This window comes from Miscanthus floridulus, chromosome 8, assembly GCF_019320115.1.
Source record: "Miscanthus floridulus cultivar M001 chromosome 8, ASM1932011v1, whole genome shotgun sequence".
NCBI classification, from domain to species: Eukaryota; Viridiplantae; Streptophyta; class Magnoliopsida; order Poales; family Poaceae; genus Miscanthus; species Miscanthus floridulus.
In genome coordinates, this window is record NC_089587.1 from 194,035,249 (window position 1) to 194,056,369 (window position 21,121).

The following is a 21,121-nucleotide window of genomic DNA, read 5'->3' on the forward strand; positions in this document are numbered from 1 at the left end:
CAGCCACTACAAAGGAAGCCATGGCACTTACACAAGTGGCAGCGCCTACGGCGGCATCCGTGATGGCCTTCGTCAACTCTCTCCGTCTGCCTGTGCTGGAACCGATCATCTAGGACACTCCACGCGCCTACGTGCCAAGACGATGCGACGATGATTGGCTCTCGCGGCAGAGCACTTGTCTCGTGGCCAAACATGCCTTCCGCGACCTGAACCCTGAGAGACAGGTGAAGCGGGTGCTGCTAAATAAATGGAATGGCCACCCGATGCCAGCCAACACGACGCCGGACGCGACTATCGACGCCGACTTCCATCAGGCGTTCAAGGAACTTGCCCCGTCCACCAGAAGGAGCGCAATGAGGGTGCTATTCCCGCTGCATGGCAACGCCGGGGAGTACTCGCCGCCGATGCAGTAATGTTCGCCGGCATGCAGGTCGCCAAACTAGTAACGATATGAGTAACAACCATCTTCTTGTGTGGAACGTGCAGGGCCTGAACTCCAGGGCGCGTCGCACTGCTGTATGTGATGTAGTAGCACAACAGTGTGCTTCTATTGTTTGCCTGCAAGAATCTAAAATTGCGGCATATGATGCAAGCTTGAACAATGAAACTGTAGGCCAAGGCTTTGACTACTCCTTTCTCCTTGCTACTGGCGTGGCCGGTGGCGCTGTTGTTGCGTGGCATCGTGATCTTTGGGATGCGTCTGATATAGGCATCCGGCGATTCTTGGTCACGATCCGTCTCAAGTCGTTGCACAGTATGGGCGAACCGTGGTGGCTCACCACTGTCTATGGGCCGACGAACAGGGAGGACAAGCCGGAATTCCTAATGGAGCTGCGGGCCGTGGCGAGCGCATGTCAGGGGCCGTGGCTCATTGTTGGCAACTTCAACCTCATATACAAGGCCAGTGACAAGAACAACGGTAGGCTGCATCACAGCATCATGCGCCGTTTCCGGACTGTGATTGACGACCTACACCTCGACGAGCTACATCTAAATGGCCGCCTCTACACCTGGTCTAGCGGCCAGGAACGACCGACTCTGGAATGCCTAGACCGGGCATTTGCATCTGTTCAATGGACCAAGCAATACCACAGCCATCAGTTACGGTGCCTTTCTTCTGATGCTTCGGGCCATGCGCCACTACTCCTCGTGCTCTCCTCTGAGCCTTGGGTGGTGCCCAGATTTAGGTTCGAGCAGTTCTAGACGAAATTACATGGCTTCATTGATGTGGTCCACACGTCTTGGGGACCCTAGAACCCGAACATCGACCCATGTCGCGCACTGGACCTCAAGCTTCATCACCTGGCACGTGCGCTCAAAAGCTAGCGTGCGACTAAGGTGGGAGACGTGCGCTTGCAACTTGCGGCGTCTAGGGTCATCATCTATGAGCTAGATACCACCTAGGAATCCAGGGCGCTCTCTCCTGGTGAACAAGAATGGCACTGCGAGCTCAAGGTTGGCGTCCTTGGGCTGGCATCGATGCTGCGGACCATGGCGAGACAACGTGCGCGGTCACGCTGGCTGCGCGAAGGTGATGCGTGCACAAAATTCTTCCATCTTCAGGCATGTAAATGACATCGTAAGAACTACATGTTCGCCATCATGCATGAAGGAAACACGTTCATGGAAGAGCAAGCAAAGGCAGGCATTGTGTTCAACTACTACAACGACATCATCGGGAAGCCATTCTGACGACTGCATCGGAATTGATCTGGGCAGACTAGACCTACCAACATTGGATCTTAACCATCTGGCCGCCCCCTTCACCGCAGCAGAGGTGGCGCGGATCATCCACGAAACGCCGTCCAATCGCGCTCCTAGGCTGGACGGGTTTTCTAGGGCGTTCTACAAGAAGGCATGGGAGGTCATTGGCCCCGATGTTGTCAGGATGTTTGGGGCGCTATGGGACATGGACTTTCAAAGCTTCCATCATGTCAATGAGGCGGTCATGGTCCTCCTGCACAAGAACCAGCAACCGGAGAGGCTCAAGGACTACTAGCCCATAAGCCTAATACATTCCATCGGCAAGTTGTTTGCTAAGGGCATGGCAATGAGACTTGCACCGCATATGCCCCAGATCATAAAGGCCAACCAGTCAGCCTTCATTTGTGGATGGTTTATACACGAAAACTTCAGGTCGGTCCAGCTTGCCTACCATTGGTTGTGTGCTAGGAAGTGCCCCACGATGCTGATCAAGATCGATCTCACCAAAGCGTTCGATACGATGGCCTGGCCTTTCCTACTCGAGGTCCTAGAGCGCGTGGGATTCCCATGGCGCTGGAGAGATTGGATATCGACAATGCTTCGCTCGACGAGCACTAAAGTGTTGGTGAACGGCATAACTAGAAAGTGCATTTACCACGCCCATGGTCTCAGACAGGGCGACCCCCTATCCCCGTTTCTGTTCGGCATTGTCATGGAAGTATTGAACGCCCTGATCATAGAGGCGGACAGGCAGGGTCAGCTAACGCTGCTGCCTGGAAACGCCATCAGGCACAGGGCATCTATCTATGCCGATGACCTTGTGCTCTTCCTGGCGTCGACGGCGCTGGATTGTGCCTACATTAGACAGCTTCTTGACCTATTCGTAGGTGCCTCCGGGTAGGTGACCAACGTGGCCAAGTGTACCATCATGCCGATCTGCTACTCGGCGGAGGAGATCCAGGTGGTGCAGCAATGCTTCTCGGGAAGGCTGCAGGATTTCCTGACTAAATACCTTGGAACACCTCTATCACTTTCTAGGCTAAAGCGTCAGGACGAGCAGGCCATTGTTGACGGCGTCGCGGCGCGCATCCCCACATGGAAGGCGGGGCTGCTCAATGCGGCGGGCAGGGCTACGCTAACAAAGACGACACTATCGGCAATCCTAGTCCATGTCGCTATTTGCTGCACCTTGTCAGCATGGGCAATCGCTGCCATTGACAAGTGCAGGCGAGCTTTCATATGGGCAGGGAGCACTACGGTTGCCGGTGGGAAATGTTAAGTCCACCTGGACTGTGGTATGTGCTCCCAGGGACCTTGGTGGCCTCGGACAGCCAGGACCTTAGGATACTCGGCTACGCTCTCAGATTGAGATGGGAGTGGCTACGACACACGCGCCCAGACTTCGGCTTGGGCGTTGTTGCCTGGCGATGGCGGAGCACTGCGTCGCCCACATGTTCAACACCGCCACCTCAATCATCCTAGGGCGACGGAGCAACCGCAAGATTCTAGGACCGATGACTGGCTCCTTGCTGGTGCCAATATGTCACTGGGCACCGGTTGTGTTCGCAGTCTGTGCCCAGCCGACAGATGTCGCCGCTGCGTCCGCGACTGCTCTAGCCAATAGGCAGTGGACGAGAGATGTCTCCGGTGCGACGTCGGCCACATTCATCACCCAATTCCTACAGGGTGTGGGAAATGGTGGATGGCACCTAGCTACAGCAGGACGTCCCCAACAAGTTGGTCTAGAACCTGACGACTGATGGCGTATACTCCAGTTCTTCAGCGTATCGCGCCTTCTTCCATGGATGTGTCCAAATGATTGGGGCAGCCGAGCTCTGGGCGACGGCCGCACCACCAAAGGTCAAAATTTTCTTTTGGCTCACTTTCCACAGGCGACTCTGGACAGTGGTGAGGAGACGACACCATGGGCTGCAAGCAAACGATGACTGCGTGCTATGTTCACAGGAGCCCGAAACGGCTGATCATCTGTTCGCTGCTTGTGTGTTCACCAGAGAGCTATGGCATCGACTGCTCCAAAGGGTTGGGTTCCAGTTCCTCTGCCCAAACGGTGATGCTGATTTGGTGAACTAGTGGCTGGCATCGAGGAGGGAGATATCATTAGGGTTCAGAAAGGGATTTGATTCTTTGGTGTTGCTTGTCTCATGGGAGACTTGGAAGGAGCGGAATCGGAGGACCTTTGGTGGAGCACCTTCATCAGTTGCACAGGTGATGCAAGGGATACAACAGGAGGGAGCCGAGTGGGTCAGTGCATGATTCCATTCGCTTGCACCACTGTTCACGCCATAGGGGTTTAACCTCGCTATATATCTGCTTGTCGCAAAAGGAAGTTTACTTAGTTAGTACAAAGTAGTGGCAGCACCGTTCAAGCCGATGATTTGTGTTGTGTGTTCCTTGTACAAAACGCGACACCTCGCCATCGTTGGGTCAAGATGTACTAAAACATCTATCTCCCCTTAATGAAGCACATGCTATGCACGATTTCGAAAAAAACATTGATTTTTAAAATTAGCTAACCAGGCTTTCGGACTCCGTTGTCGCCTCTGAAAAACCTTGTCATTGCGCATCTTCCATAGTCCCCACGCTGCTATCAACACTTCTGTGAAGAAAGACAGGTTGTGAACGGAGTTCCCATGCACCAGTGGCCTATCCATGAGCTGTAGTGAGCCATCCCAGACGAAGTTGAGAATCCCCCAGCACTCCTGTGCGAACGGACAAGCAAAGAATAGATGCTCAATGGTCTCATCTTCCCCATCATTACATATGACACGTAAGATGTTGTCTTGGATGTGCAGATGCCTTCTCGTTCAACCGGTCAACTCGAACTAGCCATGCAAAAAAATTGATGTGTGGGGTGCATTTTAATTTCCAAACCGCTTTGAAAATCAGATGGGCTTCCACAATGCTGAAAATATGGGAGTAGAAGCGCCTCGAAGTGTATTTGCTACCCTAGGTCAGCACCCACTGATCAGTAGTAGTATCATCATATGGGATTCAGTTGCAGCCGGACCTATAGGTCGCAAACTCCTGAAAAGCTTGCTGCTGAGAGCGGGAGAAAAAAAACTATCAAGATCATCAGCCTGCATAGCGCTTCCATTACTGAAATATCACCATTTGTTGCAAAGGAAGCCAATCTTGGGTAATTTTGAGATAGCACTGACTTAGACCACTGATCTTCCCAAGAACAAACTGAGGAGCCTTCCCCTAGTTCACACTTAGCAATTCTTCTAAGATGACATTGAGGCGCAATACATCTTTCCACCAAAAAGAGCCCATTTCCCTTGCAGCATGGGGTACTTTGGTGTCATAATATTTGCTCCAAACCAGCTAGTACCCATGGGATGTTTCCTTGTTATAAAATTTACTCAGCTGCTTTAGGAGAAGAGCATCATTCTGTAGGTGAAGATTGATCACACCCTAGACCTCCCTTCTCTTTGGGTTTCATCACAGTTGGACACGCCACAAGGTTTCCACCCTTCTTCTCAGGATCATTGCCTCTTCAGAGGCACTACTTCCTTGCTCTGTCAATATTATCAATGACACCCTTGGGCAATTTAATGGTGCACATAGCATATGTGGTGATCGGGGATATTACAGAGTTGACCATTTCCAACCTACCTGGAATAGGAGAGCCAAGTTGAGCACGCAGATAATCTTCTTTCAATTCTATCCATCATCGGTGTGAAGTCCTCAATGTGGGGCTTGGTCGTACCCATGGGTAATCCTAGGTAAGTGAAAGGTATGGTGCCTATATCACTAGCCAAAAGTGTTTGCAAGGTGTGCCATTCTCTCATTGAGAATATTGATGGGGGTACATATGGGACTTACTATAATTAACTTTGAGTCCTATCGATTCCGTAAAACTGTGCAATAATGCTTTGAGAAAGACTAACTATCTGGCATCAGCTTGGAGGAGCATAAGAGTATCATCCGCTTACTGAATCATAGGAAAGTCATCATTCGGTTGTGGGATAGGTAGTCTAAGTAAATTCATGGCAGCAGCTCGGTTGGCTAGAATCTGCAAAAGCTCTGTAGCAAGCACAAATAAGAGAGAAGATAGTGGATCACCCTTGTCGAACTCCTCGCTTGCATTTGAAGAACTTGCCGGGCACTCCATTAAGGAGCACATAGTAGACTGATCCAGATGAAAGGATGGCCTGAACCTAGAGTAACCATCTGTCTAGGGAAACCCATATGGAGCATAATCTGAATGATTGTTGAGTGTTCCACCATGTCAAACGCCTTCTCAAAATCTAGTTTGAGAATTATAATCCCTCTTCAGTGAATGGTGAGATTGGTGTATATACACATAACTCCAAGCCAAACAATCTTGTATCATGCACGATCGGATAAATCCATATTGGTTCCGATGGACAATCCTCAAAATGACCATCTGCAGTCTGTCCGCAAGAATTTTGGTGATGACTTTGAGAGTAATATTCATAATTGAAATAGGGTGGAAATCACTGACAGTCTCAGGGCTATCTTTCTTTGGCACCATAGTGATGTAGGAGGTGTTGACCCATAGGATCACCGGCTCAGGTGAGTCGACCACTTCACTAGTCTTGCCGAGCACCCGCTAGTGGTGCCGAGCACTCACTAGCTATGCCGACCATGAACAAGCGTTGTCCGACCACACACACTATGGCTAGAGATAGAAGAAGAGGGAGAATAGAGCATACACACATAGTACAAGCACCAGCGTTAGGCCAGGAGCCCTATATAGGAGATGGCAAATCTAACTCTCTTTACTGAGTTGCAGTGGCAAACTATTATACAACTCTATCCATCTAGTCTAGTACAGCTAACATGCTGCTACAGTCACTAGATAACACAGCAGGACTGACTTCTACGTCCTGTCCCTGCATTGTGGCTATAGTGAGGCAGGAGAGCCATTCGACGTCTACCTTCTACAACGGCTATAGTATCACAGCAGGGAGCCTTTTCGACGCTGCCTTCCCTTGTTGTGTGTTCACACAAGGAAGCAGTAGATTATCTAACAATTCTTCCCCTAATCCTACTGCTATCCCTTGTACCTCCTCCATGCCTGATCATCTCCTTTCAGCTTCAGTGAGTCGAAGGCGTCTGAGCGGCTTGGTGAGGAACGTCCACGGAGTTGCCGACCAGTTTTGATGAACTCGATGACGATCTACCCTCCATCGACACAGTCCCTGAGGAAGTAGAACTTCACATCGATGTGTTTGCTCCGGTCGTGCAGAACCAAATTCTTCGTGAGGGCGATGGTGGGCTGGTTGTCTACCATCAGTGCTAGTAGGTGAGCTTCCACACTGGTCAGCTCACCCAGCAGCCGACGCAGCCACACAACTTGGCACGCCACTGTGGCCACCGCTACGTGCTCTGCCTCACACGTAGACAGCACCATCACCTTCTATTTCAGTGATAGCCATGAAATTGGAGCTGATCCGAGGAAGACGAGCATGCCAGAGGTGCTTCGTCGCCCGTCGATATCCCACGCCATGTCTGCATCGCTGAACACAATGAGCTGCAGCCTACTCCCACCGGTCTTGGGGAAGATGATCCCTTGATCCACCGTCCCTTTGATATAGCGCAATAGCTGCTTCACCGTAACCCAGTGATCCTCCTTGGGATCCTCCATGAAGCAACTGACGTAGCCCATGACGAACGTAATGTCTGGCCTCATGTGGACTAGGTAGCGCAAACCGCTGATGATGCTCCGATAGAGTGTCGCATCCACCTTCGCCGTCGTGTCGGCCTTTGTCAGCTTCAGCCGCTCCTCCATCAGAGTCATGCATGGCTTGCACTCAGCCATGTCCGCTCCACTCCAACAACTTCGAGGCATACACGCTCTGACCGAGCATGAGTTCCTCCTTCCCTTGTCTCACCTCGATGACGAGGTAGTAGGAGAGTGCGCCAAGATCGCTCATTCGAAAACGAGCCACCTATCTCATGCTTGAAGCTGTTGATGTCCTCCGTGCATGCCGCCGGTGACTGATCAAGTCGTCCACATACACGCCGACAATGAGATCTTCCTTCCCTCAGTCGCCTGCGTGTAGAGCGCGTGCTCGGTTGCGCACCACTTGAAACCCAAGCTCACCCAGCATGGCATCAAGCTGGCATTCCACTGCTCATGGGGCCTGCTTGTAGCCCATAGAGCGCTTTGTGCAGTCGGAGCACCCTATGCTCCTCTCCCTTGATAGGTGAAACCCAGAGGTTGCCTGACGAAGACCTGTCTCCGCCAGCTCACCATTGAGGAAGGCCGATTTAACGTCCAAGTGATGGACGCGCCAATCCTTTGCTGCTGCCAAAGCTAGTAGCAAATGGACAGACTCCGTGCACGCTATCGACGCAAAGACTTCCTGAAGTCGATGCCCTCTCGCTGAACTAAAGCCTTGGGCGAATGAGGCGCGCCTTGTGCTTGATAGTGGCGCCGAGCTCGTCCCGCTTGACTTTGTACACCCACTTTAGGCTGATCGGACGACATCCTAGAGGTGGATCGACGAGCTGCCATGTCTTGTTTTCCTTGATCGCCTTCATCTCCTCCAGCATCGCCCATCACCTAGTTTCCGTCGCTCTCGGCCAGCATGAACGTGGGTGCTTCCTCTATGCTGACGAGCAGCAGCTCTTGATCATTGAGCAGCCGACCAGCCAGGCCTGAGGGCCCTATGCCACCGATGATATCATCTAGCCTGTGGAACCGCACCTCCTCACCTTCATGGAAGGCATCCACGAACTCAGTGATATCATTTGGAGGTAAGGCGAACTCAATCAGTGTTGATAGAGTTCCATGTTCCACCGGAGTGCTCGGCATAGCACCTAGAGTGCTCGGTACTCTAGGTTGTAGTGCTCGGCACTTCTTCTAGATAGCTCATCACTACTCCTACAGTGCTCGGCACCACTATAGGAGTGCTCAGCCTCAGTCTTGTAGTAGTCGGCACCATTGCAAAACCTCTTGGCTCCGCTATGGGAGTGCTCAGCACCCATCCTAGAGTGGTCGCCACCACTGTAGAACCTCCTGGCACCACTCCTAGCGTGCTCGGCATCCCTCTAGGAGTGCTCGGCACTCCTCTCGGAGTGCTCAACATCCCTTCTAAAGTGCTCGGCACTGCCCTAGGAGTGCTCGGCTCTATCACTGGAGTGCTCGGCACCCCTCTCGAAGTGCTTGGCACCTCTTCCCCAGCATCTCCACCACTGTGGATGACCAGGTGCTCGACAACGAAAGTGCTAGTGAAGCCGCCAGCTTCCCCCGTGCTTGGACTTTTCTTGTCCCAAACCGCCTTCTTGTCGAACACTACGTCGCACGAGACAAAGTACCTTGTTTCCGTGTGGGTCGTAGAGCCGATATGCCTTGGTACCCTCCGTGTAGCCTAGGAACACCATCGGTGTGCTCCTGTCCTCTAGCTTGGTGAGGATCGGCTTCATCTTCCTGACATGGCTGATGCAGCCGAATGTCCGGAGGATGGACACGCTCGGCTTGTGCCCATACCAAGCTTCGAACGGCGTCTTGCCCATCAGGGCTTTGGTCAAAGCATGGTTGAGGATGAACACCGCCATAGTCACCGCCTCACCCTAGAACCTTATCGGCATGCCTTTGGCCTTCATCATGGATCGAGCCATACCAACCACCGTCTGGTTCCGCCTCTCCACCACGCCATTCTGTTGTGGTGAGTACGGCGCGGTGTGGTGTCGCACCACACCCTGATCCACACAGTACGCAGCGAACTCCATCGAAGTGAATCACCTCCACGATTAGTCCTCAGCGTGCGAAGCTTCTTACCGCTCTTGGCCTCCACGCACGTCTTAAACTTCTTGATCACCGCTGCCACTTTGTCCTTGCTCATTAGGAGTTGCAGCCACATGTAGCGACTACAATCATCCATGAGCAGGAGGAAGTACCATCGACCACCATTTGTAGCAGGTGTGATCGGCCCACAGAGATCATCATGGACGAGCTCAAGAGCGTCCTTCACGCGATACTTGGCCACCTTTGGGAATAGTAGCCTCCTCTGCTTCCCGACCAGGCAACTGTCATATAGCTCGCCTCCGTGCTTGATGTGGGGTAGCCCTCAGACCATCTTCTCCAGCTGACCAAGTGTGTCGAAGCTGAGATGTCTAAACAGGGCATGCCACAGCCATGGCTCCTCGGAGTCCTTACCACTAGGCACACCGATTCCACTACCTTTAGGTCAAGCAGGTACAACCGGTTCTGGGACCTCTTCACCTTGGCAAGAAGTCGCTGCTCCTGGTCCCTGATCCTAAGGACTCTGTCCTTGATCAGTACCTCACTACCGCGCTCATCCAGCTGACCAATGCTGATGATGCTTGAATACAGCTGAGGGATGTAATATACATCCGTTAGCGCATGGTGCTTCCTATTCTGGCACCTGAAGATGATGGTGTCATGCCCTTGGATTGCCACACTTGTGCCATCACCAAACTTCACCGTACTGGTAACATCATCATCGAGCTCAGAGAAGACTGCCTTGGAGCCTATCATGTGGTTGCTAGCGCCAGAGTCTAGGTACCACCGCTGCTCCTGGTCGGCGCCCATACATCTGAGGTGGACTTGGGCACGTGGTTCATCGAGGATGACAACCTTTAGGGCCTTCCCAGGTCCTTCCACCGTCGTCGCCTCTACCTTCTCCTCGGCCTCGATGTCGTGTAGTGTACAGAACATCGCCATCAGGGTAGTGGCCTTATCATCATCATCAACTTGCACTAGATGAGCCTTAGCCTTCTTCTCCTGCTTGCGATTTGGGCACTCCCATGCCCAATGGCCGTCTTCCCGTAGCGTCGGCAGGCGTTGGGATCGACCTACTTCTTCTTCTCCGAAGAAGCCTTGCCGCGGCGCTTGCCATCGCCACCGTGGCTGTAGGAGGCTACCCCAGAGTTCCTCCGAGCAGCCCACTCCTCCTCTGTCGACAGCAGCTTGCCGCTGTCCTTCGTTGCTGTCGTCTGCTCCAGGCGCTTGTCCACCGCCTGCAGACGCCCTGTCACATCCTCAATGGTGAGGGTGGACAAGTCTAGCATTGTCTCTATGGAGAGAGCGATCTAGATGTACTTTGTTGGCACGGAGTGGAGATACTTAAAAAAAACTCGACCTACGGGGGCTTATGACGGCCCCTGGGTTTTCCGTTTAAGAAGAAGATCTTCTCACACAGATCAAGAAAACCCTCGAACCCTTGCCCCCATCCTGACGCAGGAGGCGCTGTAACCCTGTGAGAACCGGGCCGGAGCCTTCCATTGCGCTTTGGCACATGGGGACGGGCGAGGAGATTTTTTTAACCTCAGCCTGAAATCCGCTCCCACGGGGAGTCGAACCCAGGACCTGAGGAGATACTTAGAGACCGCCTCCTCTTCATCAATGGTGACGCCGTGGCTCTTCAGCTTGCTGATGAGCGTCTGCAGGCGGAGGGAGAAATCCTCCACCGTTTCACCATCCTTGAACTTGAGGTTGGCGTACTCCTGCTTCAAAAGCTGGGCCGTCGCCTTCTTTGCGTGGTCGGAACCGACGTGCATCACCGCAATAGCCTCCTATGCCTCCTTAGCAGAGGTCTTTGCCCACAACGGCTCCCTGTACTCTGCCGGTATAGCAGCGAGGATAACTTCCAACGCTGACATGTCATCTTCCTCATTGTCGGTGCCCTTGTCAACAGCATTCTAGAGCCGTCAGGCTCTGAGCTTGACCTTCATAGTCACCAACCACTCTCCATAGTTGGTGCGAGTCAGCGTCGGCCAACTAGTGCCACTAACCTCCCGCACTGTGCGAACAACGACCTTCTGTCGTGGCTAGGCCACCACAGTAGTGCCACTGCTGTCCCCCATCTTCGAACCGTCCATCATCACCAGCGGTTAGTCCGGCGATAGTGCTTGTACGGCTCTGATATCACTTGTTGGCCCACAAGATCATCGACTCAAGTGAGTTGACCACTCACTAGTCTGGCCGAGCACCCATTAGTGGTGCCGAGCACTCACTAGCTATGCCGACCACGAACAAGCATTGTCCGACTACACACACTATGGCTAGAGATAGAAGAGGGAGAACAGAGCATACACACACAGTACAAGCACCAGTGTTGGCCGGAGCCCTGTATAGGAGATGGCAAATCTGAACTCTCTTTACTGAGTTGCAGTGGCAAACTATTTATACAACTCTATCCATCTAGTCCTAGTACAGCTAACATGCTGCTACAGTCACTAGATAACACAGTAGGACTGACTTCTGCGCATGTCCCTACATGTGGCTACAGTGAGGCAGGAGAGCCGTTCAGCGCCTGCCTTCTACAGCGGCTACAGTACCACAGCAGGGAGCCTTTTCGGGGCCACCTTCTCTTGCTGTATGTTCATACAAGGAAGCAGTAGATTATCTAACAGGAGGTGTTGATGCACTCCAGATTTGCTTGGCCAGAGTAGAAATCACCTTTAATGAATTGCCAACATTTATTCAGAAAAAACCATTGAACCCATCAGGTCCTGGTGCTTTGTCAGTGGGCATGCATTTTACAACCGAGTCCACCTCTTCATCAAGGATGGGTGCAGCAAGCATATCTAGATCATTGATGGTGTGACCAAATTTGCAAGGTCGAAGAGCATAGTGGGCGAGGACGTGGTGCCCATGCGATTTCTGAACGAGCTCCAAAGAAGGCCTGCTTTACTGTCATGGTCTTGTATCCAAACTCCTTGCTCATTCATAATCTGTGAGATGGTATTTCTACGGTATGATACTGTTGCCATGCCACGAAAGAATTTTGTATATTCATCACCGAACCTGATTTGATTCACCGTATAACGCTTTTTCCGGTATAGATTTTTATAGTGCAACCAAGTTTGCAGCTGTCTCTTGAGTGCAGCCCTCAGATTGGCCTCAGGGTTGAAGAAACCTCTTATGTCATCCAGTGTATCAAGGAAGCAAATGACTCTATTACAGTTGTTGATTAAGAGTATTAGGTTGGAGAGATGCCTACTCCAATCCTTTAATCTGGCTCTCAGTGCTTTGAACTTCGCCCAAATATTTTGGGCACTATCAGTCAACATAGGCACAGAGTCCCAACAGTGAAATACTATGTCCAAGAAGTCATCTTGTTCTGCCCAGAAGTTCTCGAAACGAAACATACTTGTCTTGGGTATTTTTATACTGATCGCCACTTTGCATGGTATATGATCGGACGTGATCTTAGCTAGGGGGAGAACCTCTGTGTTAGGGAAGTCTAGGGTCCAGTTGATGGACGTGAAAAACCAGTCAAGCTGGTCCAGCAATGGGTTGTACTGCATGTTACTCTCGGTGAAGGCGCGCCCCTTCAGCGGTAACTCAACTAACCCCGAATCACCAATTGCTTCATTGAAGATAAGCGTGTCAGCGAGATTACCACCAGTTGCGATTACTTAATGATCTATAAAAATTGAAATCGCCCAGGAAGATCCAGTTTTCGGAGTCACTGATATCATGATCCCTGAACCAGTTGACAAACTCTGTGCGTGCAGGGCCATCACATGGTCCATAAACAGTTGTTAGCTTCCAGGTTTGATTGTCATGCACTGAACTGAAACTTACTGTGATGCCAAAAGCTTCTTTTGTCAATAACCAGGCCCAAAAAATAGCACTATTCCAGAGGACCAGAATGCCTCCAGAAGCACCCACTCAAGGGATGAAATCAAACTTGTCGAAACGGCGTGGAGCAAACTTTCTGATGAAACAAATATCAAATTTTCTTTCTTTGTTTCCTGAAGACAGATAACTGAACAAGCGCTTTCTTCAATCTTATCTCGCACCGCATCCCATTTCTCTGATGCATTGATGCCACGAATGTTCCAACATAAGATGTTCCAATTGCGAGTATTCATTTAATAGCAAGATAAAATAGTGGAACAGGACCTGTTGTTATGACTAGCATAAGCAGGTGAGGGAACCGAGCAGCACAGATACAGATCAGACAGGTAAACATGGACAGTTCATCACAATCGAGATAAAAGAAAGCGCCACAGGCAGGATAGCAAAAGTTTCCATAGTGGAAATTTAGGGGCTTTTTCTAAAAATAAATTTTACCATTACTAGTCAGAGGTCTTAACGAACTCTCAGCTTTAATTTTTACTTTCTCCTTCCATGTCTTAGAATTTTAAGGATAGATTAGTGCTTAATGGAAGTTACAACATACCCCTATTAATTGACGGTGAACCATATTAATTAAGGAAAGAAATGCTTAGGGTGTGTTTGGTTCCATGGATATCCATGGATGGGACATGGATATCTATGGATACATGGTGTTTGGTTGGATGGACAAGCTGAACATGGATATCTACGACATGGAATATTCTGGGTAGATGCTGGATATCCTGGCCCGCAAAAATCTGGCAGGTGAGGATATCCACATGTTGATTAGCGCATGTTTTGTGTGACAATTAGAGTAATATAGTTCTAATTAACATATTTTATTTTTAATTAGTGATTATAATGACAAGATTAGTGTCAGTGCATATTTATTAGGGTATAATTAGTTGTTATTATTTTTAAATAATAGATATAATTAGTCAAGTATTCTAATCTCATGCAATCTCATCCATCCAACCAAACAGAAAAATGACTCACCCTATCCATCCAACCAAACAGACAACATGGATATCCATATCCCGAATTCCATGGATGGCCATATCCCATCCACCTTGTCCTCAAACCAAACACACCCTTAGAGGCATGCAGCCGCAATCTCAAGTTGACCCAATCTATTATCAAGAGTTAAAACAAGTTTTTCAGGACATGTTTTAAATCCTAGAACATCAAGTTTTCTAAGACAAAGACAGTAACATATAGGCGTACTAATTGAAGACTAAAAAAACTCTAGGTCAATCCTCACTAAGCGTGCTATGAAAAAAAAACAAATGTTAGAAATTATCTAAAAAACCATATGTTCAATAGACTTTGTCATCATCCGCAATAATAGTCGTTGCTCATAGGATCTAGCCTTTTTTCTCTCAAAAAGACGCATGTCTCTAGCATTATAAAAACAATCTAGGGTACTCCCTAAATGCGAAAGGGCATGTAGCCTACGGGTTATAGGAGCCTCAATAGCACCCAGGTCCTGGGTTTGACTCCTAGTGGGAGCGAATCTTTTAGGATTTAAGAGCTTTTTGTGCTTTCAATGGTAGGCGACGTTCCTGTGGATAGCGAGGCAATTTTGAGGTTTTGTTGGCTCAGTCTTCGAAGATGCTCATAGGAATAGAGTTTGTGTGTGTGTATTCATAGAGGTGAGTGTACGTGCGTTGTGAGCGTGTGCATTGTTATGTGTAATTCTAAAAAATGGTAATCCCTAAATCTTGATCTCAATTGCTTACCATTCTTATTATGTAAAATAATATAAAGTAATATCTAATCTTCATTTAAATTAATCTTATATGCCATTATGAAAAATAATATAAAACAGTTCTCTAGTTTGCTTCTACATTAGCCACCTCCGCTATTATTAGAAAAACTAAAGTAACCTTCAAATCTAAGTTACCTATGTATGTCAATATAGGAAAATATCCAAAAAATATTTCTATATATTTTTCTAAGATAATGTTTGGTTTGAGAAAAAACAAATGTGGAGGTCCAATCTCCTGCAATTTCGGTTCATGGGTTGGGACCCCATTATAGTTTTTTGTGTTTGAGAGAGAGAGAGAGAGAGAGAGAGAGAGAGAGGATATATGGCATTTTCTGATATGTCAACCATGGGGCTCAGCTGCTAGACCATTATTAGATATCATTTGAGCCAAAACATATCTATACGAGGTTGGTTCTTATAAAGTTAACTACATTTTCTACTTTGACCTCTTTTAGTGATATGGCTTCTGCCAATTTAGAGAAGTAATCAGTCACGGCAAGGTTAAATTTGTGGCCCTTAGAGAACGGAGAATTTATCGGCCCTACTACATTCATTTTCTAAATTTCAAAAGGTCATGACATATTATTGGTCGCATGAGACGGTTATGCGGTTAATGTATAAAATTACCATGTATTTGACACTCATGGCATCTTTCTACAAATCTCAAGGAATCATCAAATATTATAGGCCAATAGTAACCAAAATGTTTTAGCGAGTAGTGTAGTTTGGATCTAGTTTCGTGTGTAGCACACACTCCAGCATGGACTTCATTTAAGGCTTTGGTTACCTCATTGCCTATGCAGGTCTAGCTTTTTGAGTCAAAACTGGACCAAAAGTCACATGACTAAATGCAAAGCCCGAACAAAAATTTGCAAAGTAATTGTACTCAAAGCAGTTTCCTAAATAAATATCACATTAATTGGAGATGAAGTCATGTTTCTCTAAACTTTGAAGAATAAATTTTCAATTATGTTTGTGCATCATAAGAGGCCAATCATGTAAAAAACTATGTCTTCATTCTAAATGTCTATCATTTGTATGGTGATTCTGTTACAAAGTTGTCTTATATTCTTATACATTCATTTCTTTCAATTATCGCGCTATCGTACAATAGGTTGATAGGCTAGTACTATATATATGCAATAATTGTGTTATATGGCAACCCTTTTTGTGTGTTTGAAACAAACATGAGGGGCCCATCCTATGGCCGATCACCAACATAAGAGTTACACGAAGGATGCAACCTTTGTGTAGTTCAAGTACGCTCCGGTCATGCCTCCCTTGGGTATGAAAGCAAGAATCAGAGCTCCTCTTGCGCCCTCCTCGACCATGAGATCTCCGGTGTGGAAGTTAATGTCTGTACTGACATAGCCGGGATGCACACAATTTACACATAGTTCGTTTGCAATGATTCTCGAATAAGCATTGGCAAGAGCCTTGGACACTTTATATGTAGGGTACCCTCCTTCAGTCGGCCACCCATGGGGTTCTAGTTGCCCATTCTTGAAGTCCTTAAGGAAAAATTCTGACAGTTCATCTAATCTCTGTACAGATAGGCTGTCAATGGGGTTGTTCGGCAGGACTGAAAAATAAGCCAAAATACTGTTCTGGCTGATTGATGAGGGAAAACACTGTTTCTGGAAACACTGTTCACATGAACAGTATCGCTGTGAGTACGCTGGCCAGCCCAGCCCCAGTCGGCCAGCCAGCTGAACGCGCTCCTTTTTAAGTTCCTCACCACTGAGAAACTGAAGCCATGTAGAAGGATTAGTATTTTTTTGAAAGCAGTGTGGTCTAACTATTAAATCAAGTTCTAGTATCTGTATTTTGCCATTTATTCAAGGCATTACCCTGAGCAGTCCAAAATGAGATGATACATTTACAACCCTTCCATGGGATGAGAACTGTAGGAGAGGAAGAAGTGCTTCTGTGACAATTTTAGTGCCATGGTAGTTTGTAATCAAGCACTCCTTTGCTTTGTCGTAAGGCTCCGTAGTGTGCTTCCTGATCCATTCAAGCTTTTCCATGATATCCATATCTGCAAGCTATTTACATGCAGAAAACAGTTGTTAGCTAGTGTCGAAAGCTATATATCAAGAAGATAAATATATTAGAACTTTCTAAAGATAACTAATTGGAAGTGACAGTTGAAATGCTTATGAAGTTACATAAACTAGCTAGCTAACCTCTTGCTTAAAAGATTCTGGGTCGCTGATCTCGGTTGTTGTCCCGACAATTCCTGCATTGTTGACCTGCAAAGAATCAAAGTATCAAACTAGTGACTACCAACATATGATTTAAGATAAATTCAGAAACAACATCCTTCACATGTACTCGTGATGTTGGAAAAGAAACACGAGGCAATACCAATATATCCAGCTTGCCATACTGCTCCCTGATAACGCCCTATTCGTTTGGCTTATAAGCCTGTACTTTTTTCAGCCAATGAATAGTATTTTTCTCTCACAACAAATCAGTCCAACAGTACTTTCAGTCATAGCTTATTAGCCAAGCGAACAGAGGCATTTAAGTCAGCAAGACGTACTGCGCTTCAGAGATCTCCAACCTCCAGTGGATGAAACAGGACGTTGGATAGCCCCTGCGCTGCAAGATTTTTTACCTGCTTCTGCACCCCTCTTCTCGTCCCTCACTGTCAGTACTACTGTGACTCCTTTGGAAGCAAGTTGCCTGCATATTTCTAATCCAATTCCTCTGTTCCCTCCAGTAACAACAGCAACCCTAAAAGAAAAGAATCCTCAATGCTTTAGGATACACATCAAATGAATATCTATGAATAAATTTATCATATGTACTTTTGCCTTGGAATATAAATTGCTTATATACAGCTATTTTTCTAAATGAGAGTATATATATTTTAGAAGAAAACAGAGATGCCAAAATGCTCACTCTTTTTCATATTGCCCGCATACGTTTCCTTCCATGTATGACTGGAGAGCTGATTTTGTGCGAATTAGGTGTGTTGTTTCTAAAGCGATGTTAAGAGAGTTTGTGGAGAGACAAGAGTTGTGATTTCTAAAACAATGTCTTGCATTAATTTTTATTGTGTGAAAAATGAATTTCAAAATCTCGTTTAAGCCTTGAATATGTTTTATTCTATTTCTACCAATAAAGTATTTAAATGTTTATCTAAAAATAAATTCAAAAGTTTTATCTCCAAAATATAGTTTCAATTTCCAAAACTCATAAATCATTTGAAAAACAAGTTTGGCTCAAAAGTTTTTGAATTTGAACTTCAAAATAGATTTATATTGAAAGAAAAGGCTAAACCCCTCTCCTCCCTTCTCAGGCCGGCCCAACCTGTTCTCCCGCGCCCTCTCTCACTTCGCCTGGGCCGCAGCCCAGCTCCCCTCCCGCTCTCTCTTCTCTTTCTGGACCTCGTCAGCCACCAGGCCTGCCCACCGCCCGCGCCCCTGCCTCCTTGGGCTAAGGCCCAGTAGGGCAGCCTGCAGCCCGTCCCTGAGCGACTGCCAGGTGGAGCCCACCCGTCAGAGCCTCCTCCTACCTCCTGCTTCTCCCCTCCACCATCGTCGGCACCCGCAAGGACCGAGCCCGACCGCGCGACCGAGCAAGCCGCGGACCGAGCTCCTCCCCTCCTTCCCGATCCAGATCCACGCGCCGCGCATCACCAGATTCTCCCCTCCTCTCTTCTCCCCCAGCTCGGTCAAGTCCGCACCCGCCGCCATGGACGGCATGTACCCGAGCTGGCGAGCTTCGTGACTCGGCCCCTACTGCCCTCTTTCCCTCTATAAATGGCGCCCAATCTCCGCGGTGGCGCGCCTCATCCGATTCACCGCTCCCAGTGGCTCCGCGCTCTCTCTCCCGCACCGCAGCGCCCACACTCGCCACCGCCACCGCCATAGCCGACCTCGAGTCGAGCTCCCGATCTCCACAGAAAAAGCTTCCCCCGCCTTCATTCTTCCTCCCTTGGATTCGCAAGGACACCCCAAGCTTGCCCAACTACGCCATGGCATCAATCCACGGCCACAGACCCCTCCGAGCTCGCCGTGCCTCCATGGCCGCCGAGCCCCGCTCCTCTCGATGGACCAGCCGCCCAGACCCTCCCGCCGACAGAGAGCATCACCGGATAACTCGCCTTGTACTCCTCTCCCTCATCCGCCGCTCGCCGTCGACCTCCGATCACCGGAACGCCGGTACGGCCGAGCTCCGGCGAGCCCGCCGTGCGGTGGTTTTTCCCCTGCGCGGCAACAAAACAGAGGAGGGAGATGCTCCTAGTGCCATCCGATCTTCTACGGATAGTCCAGATTCCGTGTTGACCCATGGTCAACACAGTCAACCCGCCTCGCCATGTCAGCCTCCTACAGCAAATCAGAGATCGCCACATCACCAGTCATCCTTTTATTTACAGTTTTGCTCCTAAAACTTCAAAAGCTTGTAACTTTTCAATGGTAGCTCCGTTTTTAGTGGTTTTTGCGCTCACGGGATCGTAGAAACAAGCCCTACACGTTAGAACTGTTTATAGTATATTTTCTTATGATTGATGTACTATTTTTAGGGTTCTTTTGTCATTCTTGTTCCTATGGTTGCTATCTCGCTCTCGAAGAAGAATAAGTGTTGATCAGAAGGAAAGAATAGCTTTTGAAGGCAAGTGTCCTTGACCCTCTTGCATCGATATTTGTTTTACTTTGAGTCAGAGTAGTTAGACCATTAGTTGCATGCAGAGTCATAATTTGAATCACATGTTAAGGTTTACTAGAACTTGTTATATCATCCTTGAAACCCGGTTTGAATGGGTAGAAGTCTATGTTTAGCTTGCAGTCTTGGGTTGAGAAGGCTATAATGTTAATACTGACTAATGATCTATGCAACTTTGGGTTAGTAATCTTTTAGCAACATGGTGGATAGGAATCTAGCAGGATGGTTAGTCTTGGTGGTGGTATTTTGCCAGATTTTGGGTAAATGTTTTATGGTGGATTGTTGGAATTGGTGGAATGGGTTTGTGCTTTTTCTGCCTGGATTCTAAGGACCGGTTCTCGAAGCCTATAACCCGACTTAACAGGGCATCCACGAGGGCTATATGGCTCTGGCCCTGGCTAAGTAATTAGCTGCCCATTTCTGTGCATTGTGGAGAGTTAGGTGGCACAAGAGGGGGCCTAAATCAGTGAATCCTTAGTGAATGCACAGGGGTGGGAACCGCAACTTTGTAAAGGCCTTGTAGTGTGACCCCGCTAAGCACCTAGGTAGTGTGAAATTGTGCAACCTCTGCATTGTATAAAACTGTATATCAGTCGTGTTCACGGTCAAGAGCGGCTTGAACTTCTTTGAGATTAGTGGATCTTGGTGGTTGAGGATGGATGGTTCAGATGGAACTTGGATGGGATCCAAGTGTGGTGCTTGGATGGAATCCAAGTGTTGGTTTGATTCTCCGAGGAGAAGGCAGAATTCACTTAGTAAATAGGTGCTAAGGATTTTAAGGAAAATAGGCTGTGTCGCTTAAGTGCTTGTGTCAAACCTTGTAAGCCTTTCCTTATGTTGGCTCACATGTCATATTTTTCCTACACTTGCAGAGTACATTTCGATGTACTCACCCTTCTCTTAGTCCTCCTTGCTACCCCACCCAGTTGTTCGGACTAGAAGACGGAGTTTCTAGAAGATGGAGTCGGAGTTTCCTAAAGACAGTGTCATTGTTAGGCTGGTGTACCCCCGGTCAACCTTCCTGTGGAGATGGCGTCCCTTTTCGCTAGTAGTTTATGAGTTTTTCTTTCAGACCCATGGGTCATTTTGTAATAATGTTATCGATGATGTAAGCAACATTGCAATCATACTGTAATGAAGTCATCATATCACTAGTGGAGAAACGGGCTATACTCCCGGTTCTCAACCGCCTTCAGTCCCGGTTTTGGAACCGGGAGTACCAAATCGGGACTAAAGGTCCCCTCCTTTAGTCCCGGTTTCGTGCCCGGGACTAAAGTTGCAGCTTTAGTCCCGGTTGGTAATACCAACCGGGACTAAAGGGCCTCCTGGCCTGGCCACGTGGGGCGGCCCTTTAGTCTCGGTTGGTATTACCAACCGGAACTAAAGGTTTC

At 48.4% G+C, this 21,121-nt stretch overlaps 2 protein-coding genes, 1 long non-coding RNA gene and 1 pseudogene across 3 annotated transcripts; 2 read left to right on the top strand and 2 right to left on the bottom strand.

The window, feature by feature from the left end:
* The first annotated feature begins 450 nt into the window (after positions 1–450).
* On the top strand, positions 451–1,203 carry LOC136470431 (uncharacterized). Its single transcript, XM_066468283.1, has one exon. It carries the CDS (start codon positions 451–453, stop codon positions 1,201–1,203), a length of 753 nt encoding a protein of 250 aa, XP_066324380.1.
* A 5,908-nt stretch (positions 1,204–7,111) lies between these two features.
* LOC136470432 (uncharacterized mitochondrial protein AtMg00810-like) lies at positions 7,112–7,513 on the bottom strand. Its single transcript, XM_066468284.1, has one exon. It carries the CDS (start codon positions 7,511–7,513, stop codon positions 7,112–7,114), a length of 402 nt encoding a protein of 133 aa, XP_066324381.1.
* An 8,769-nt stretch (positions 7,514–16,282) lies between these two features.
* LOC136474408 (salutaridine reductase-like) lies at positions 16,283–17,998 on the bottom strand (annotated as a pseudogene).
* Positions 17,999–18,876: 878 nt separating this feature from the next.
* LOC136474410 (uncharacterized) lies at positions 18,877–20,893 on the top strand. The gene is made up of 2 exons (XR_010762920.1): positions 18,877–19,679; positions 20,657–20,893. It is a non-coding gene; the product is annotated as an uncharacterized lncRNA (long non-coding RNA).
* The last annotated feature ends 228 nt before the right edge of the window (positions 20,894–21,121 follow it).

Excerpts from the sequence above, each read along its gene's own strand:
- LOC136470431 (XM_066468283.1), top strand. The coding sequence starts at position 451 with ATGAGTAACAACCATCTTCTTGTGTGGAACGTGCAGGGCCTGAACTCC.
- LOC136470432 (XM_066468284.1), bottom strand. The coding sequence starts at position 7,513 with ATGGCTGAGTGCAAGCCATGCATGACTCTGATGGAGGAGCGGCTGAAG.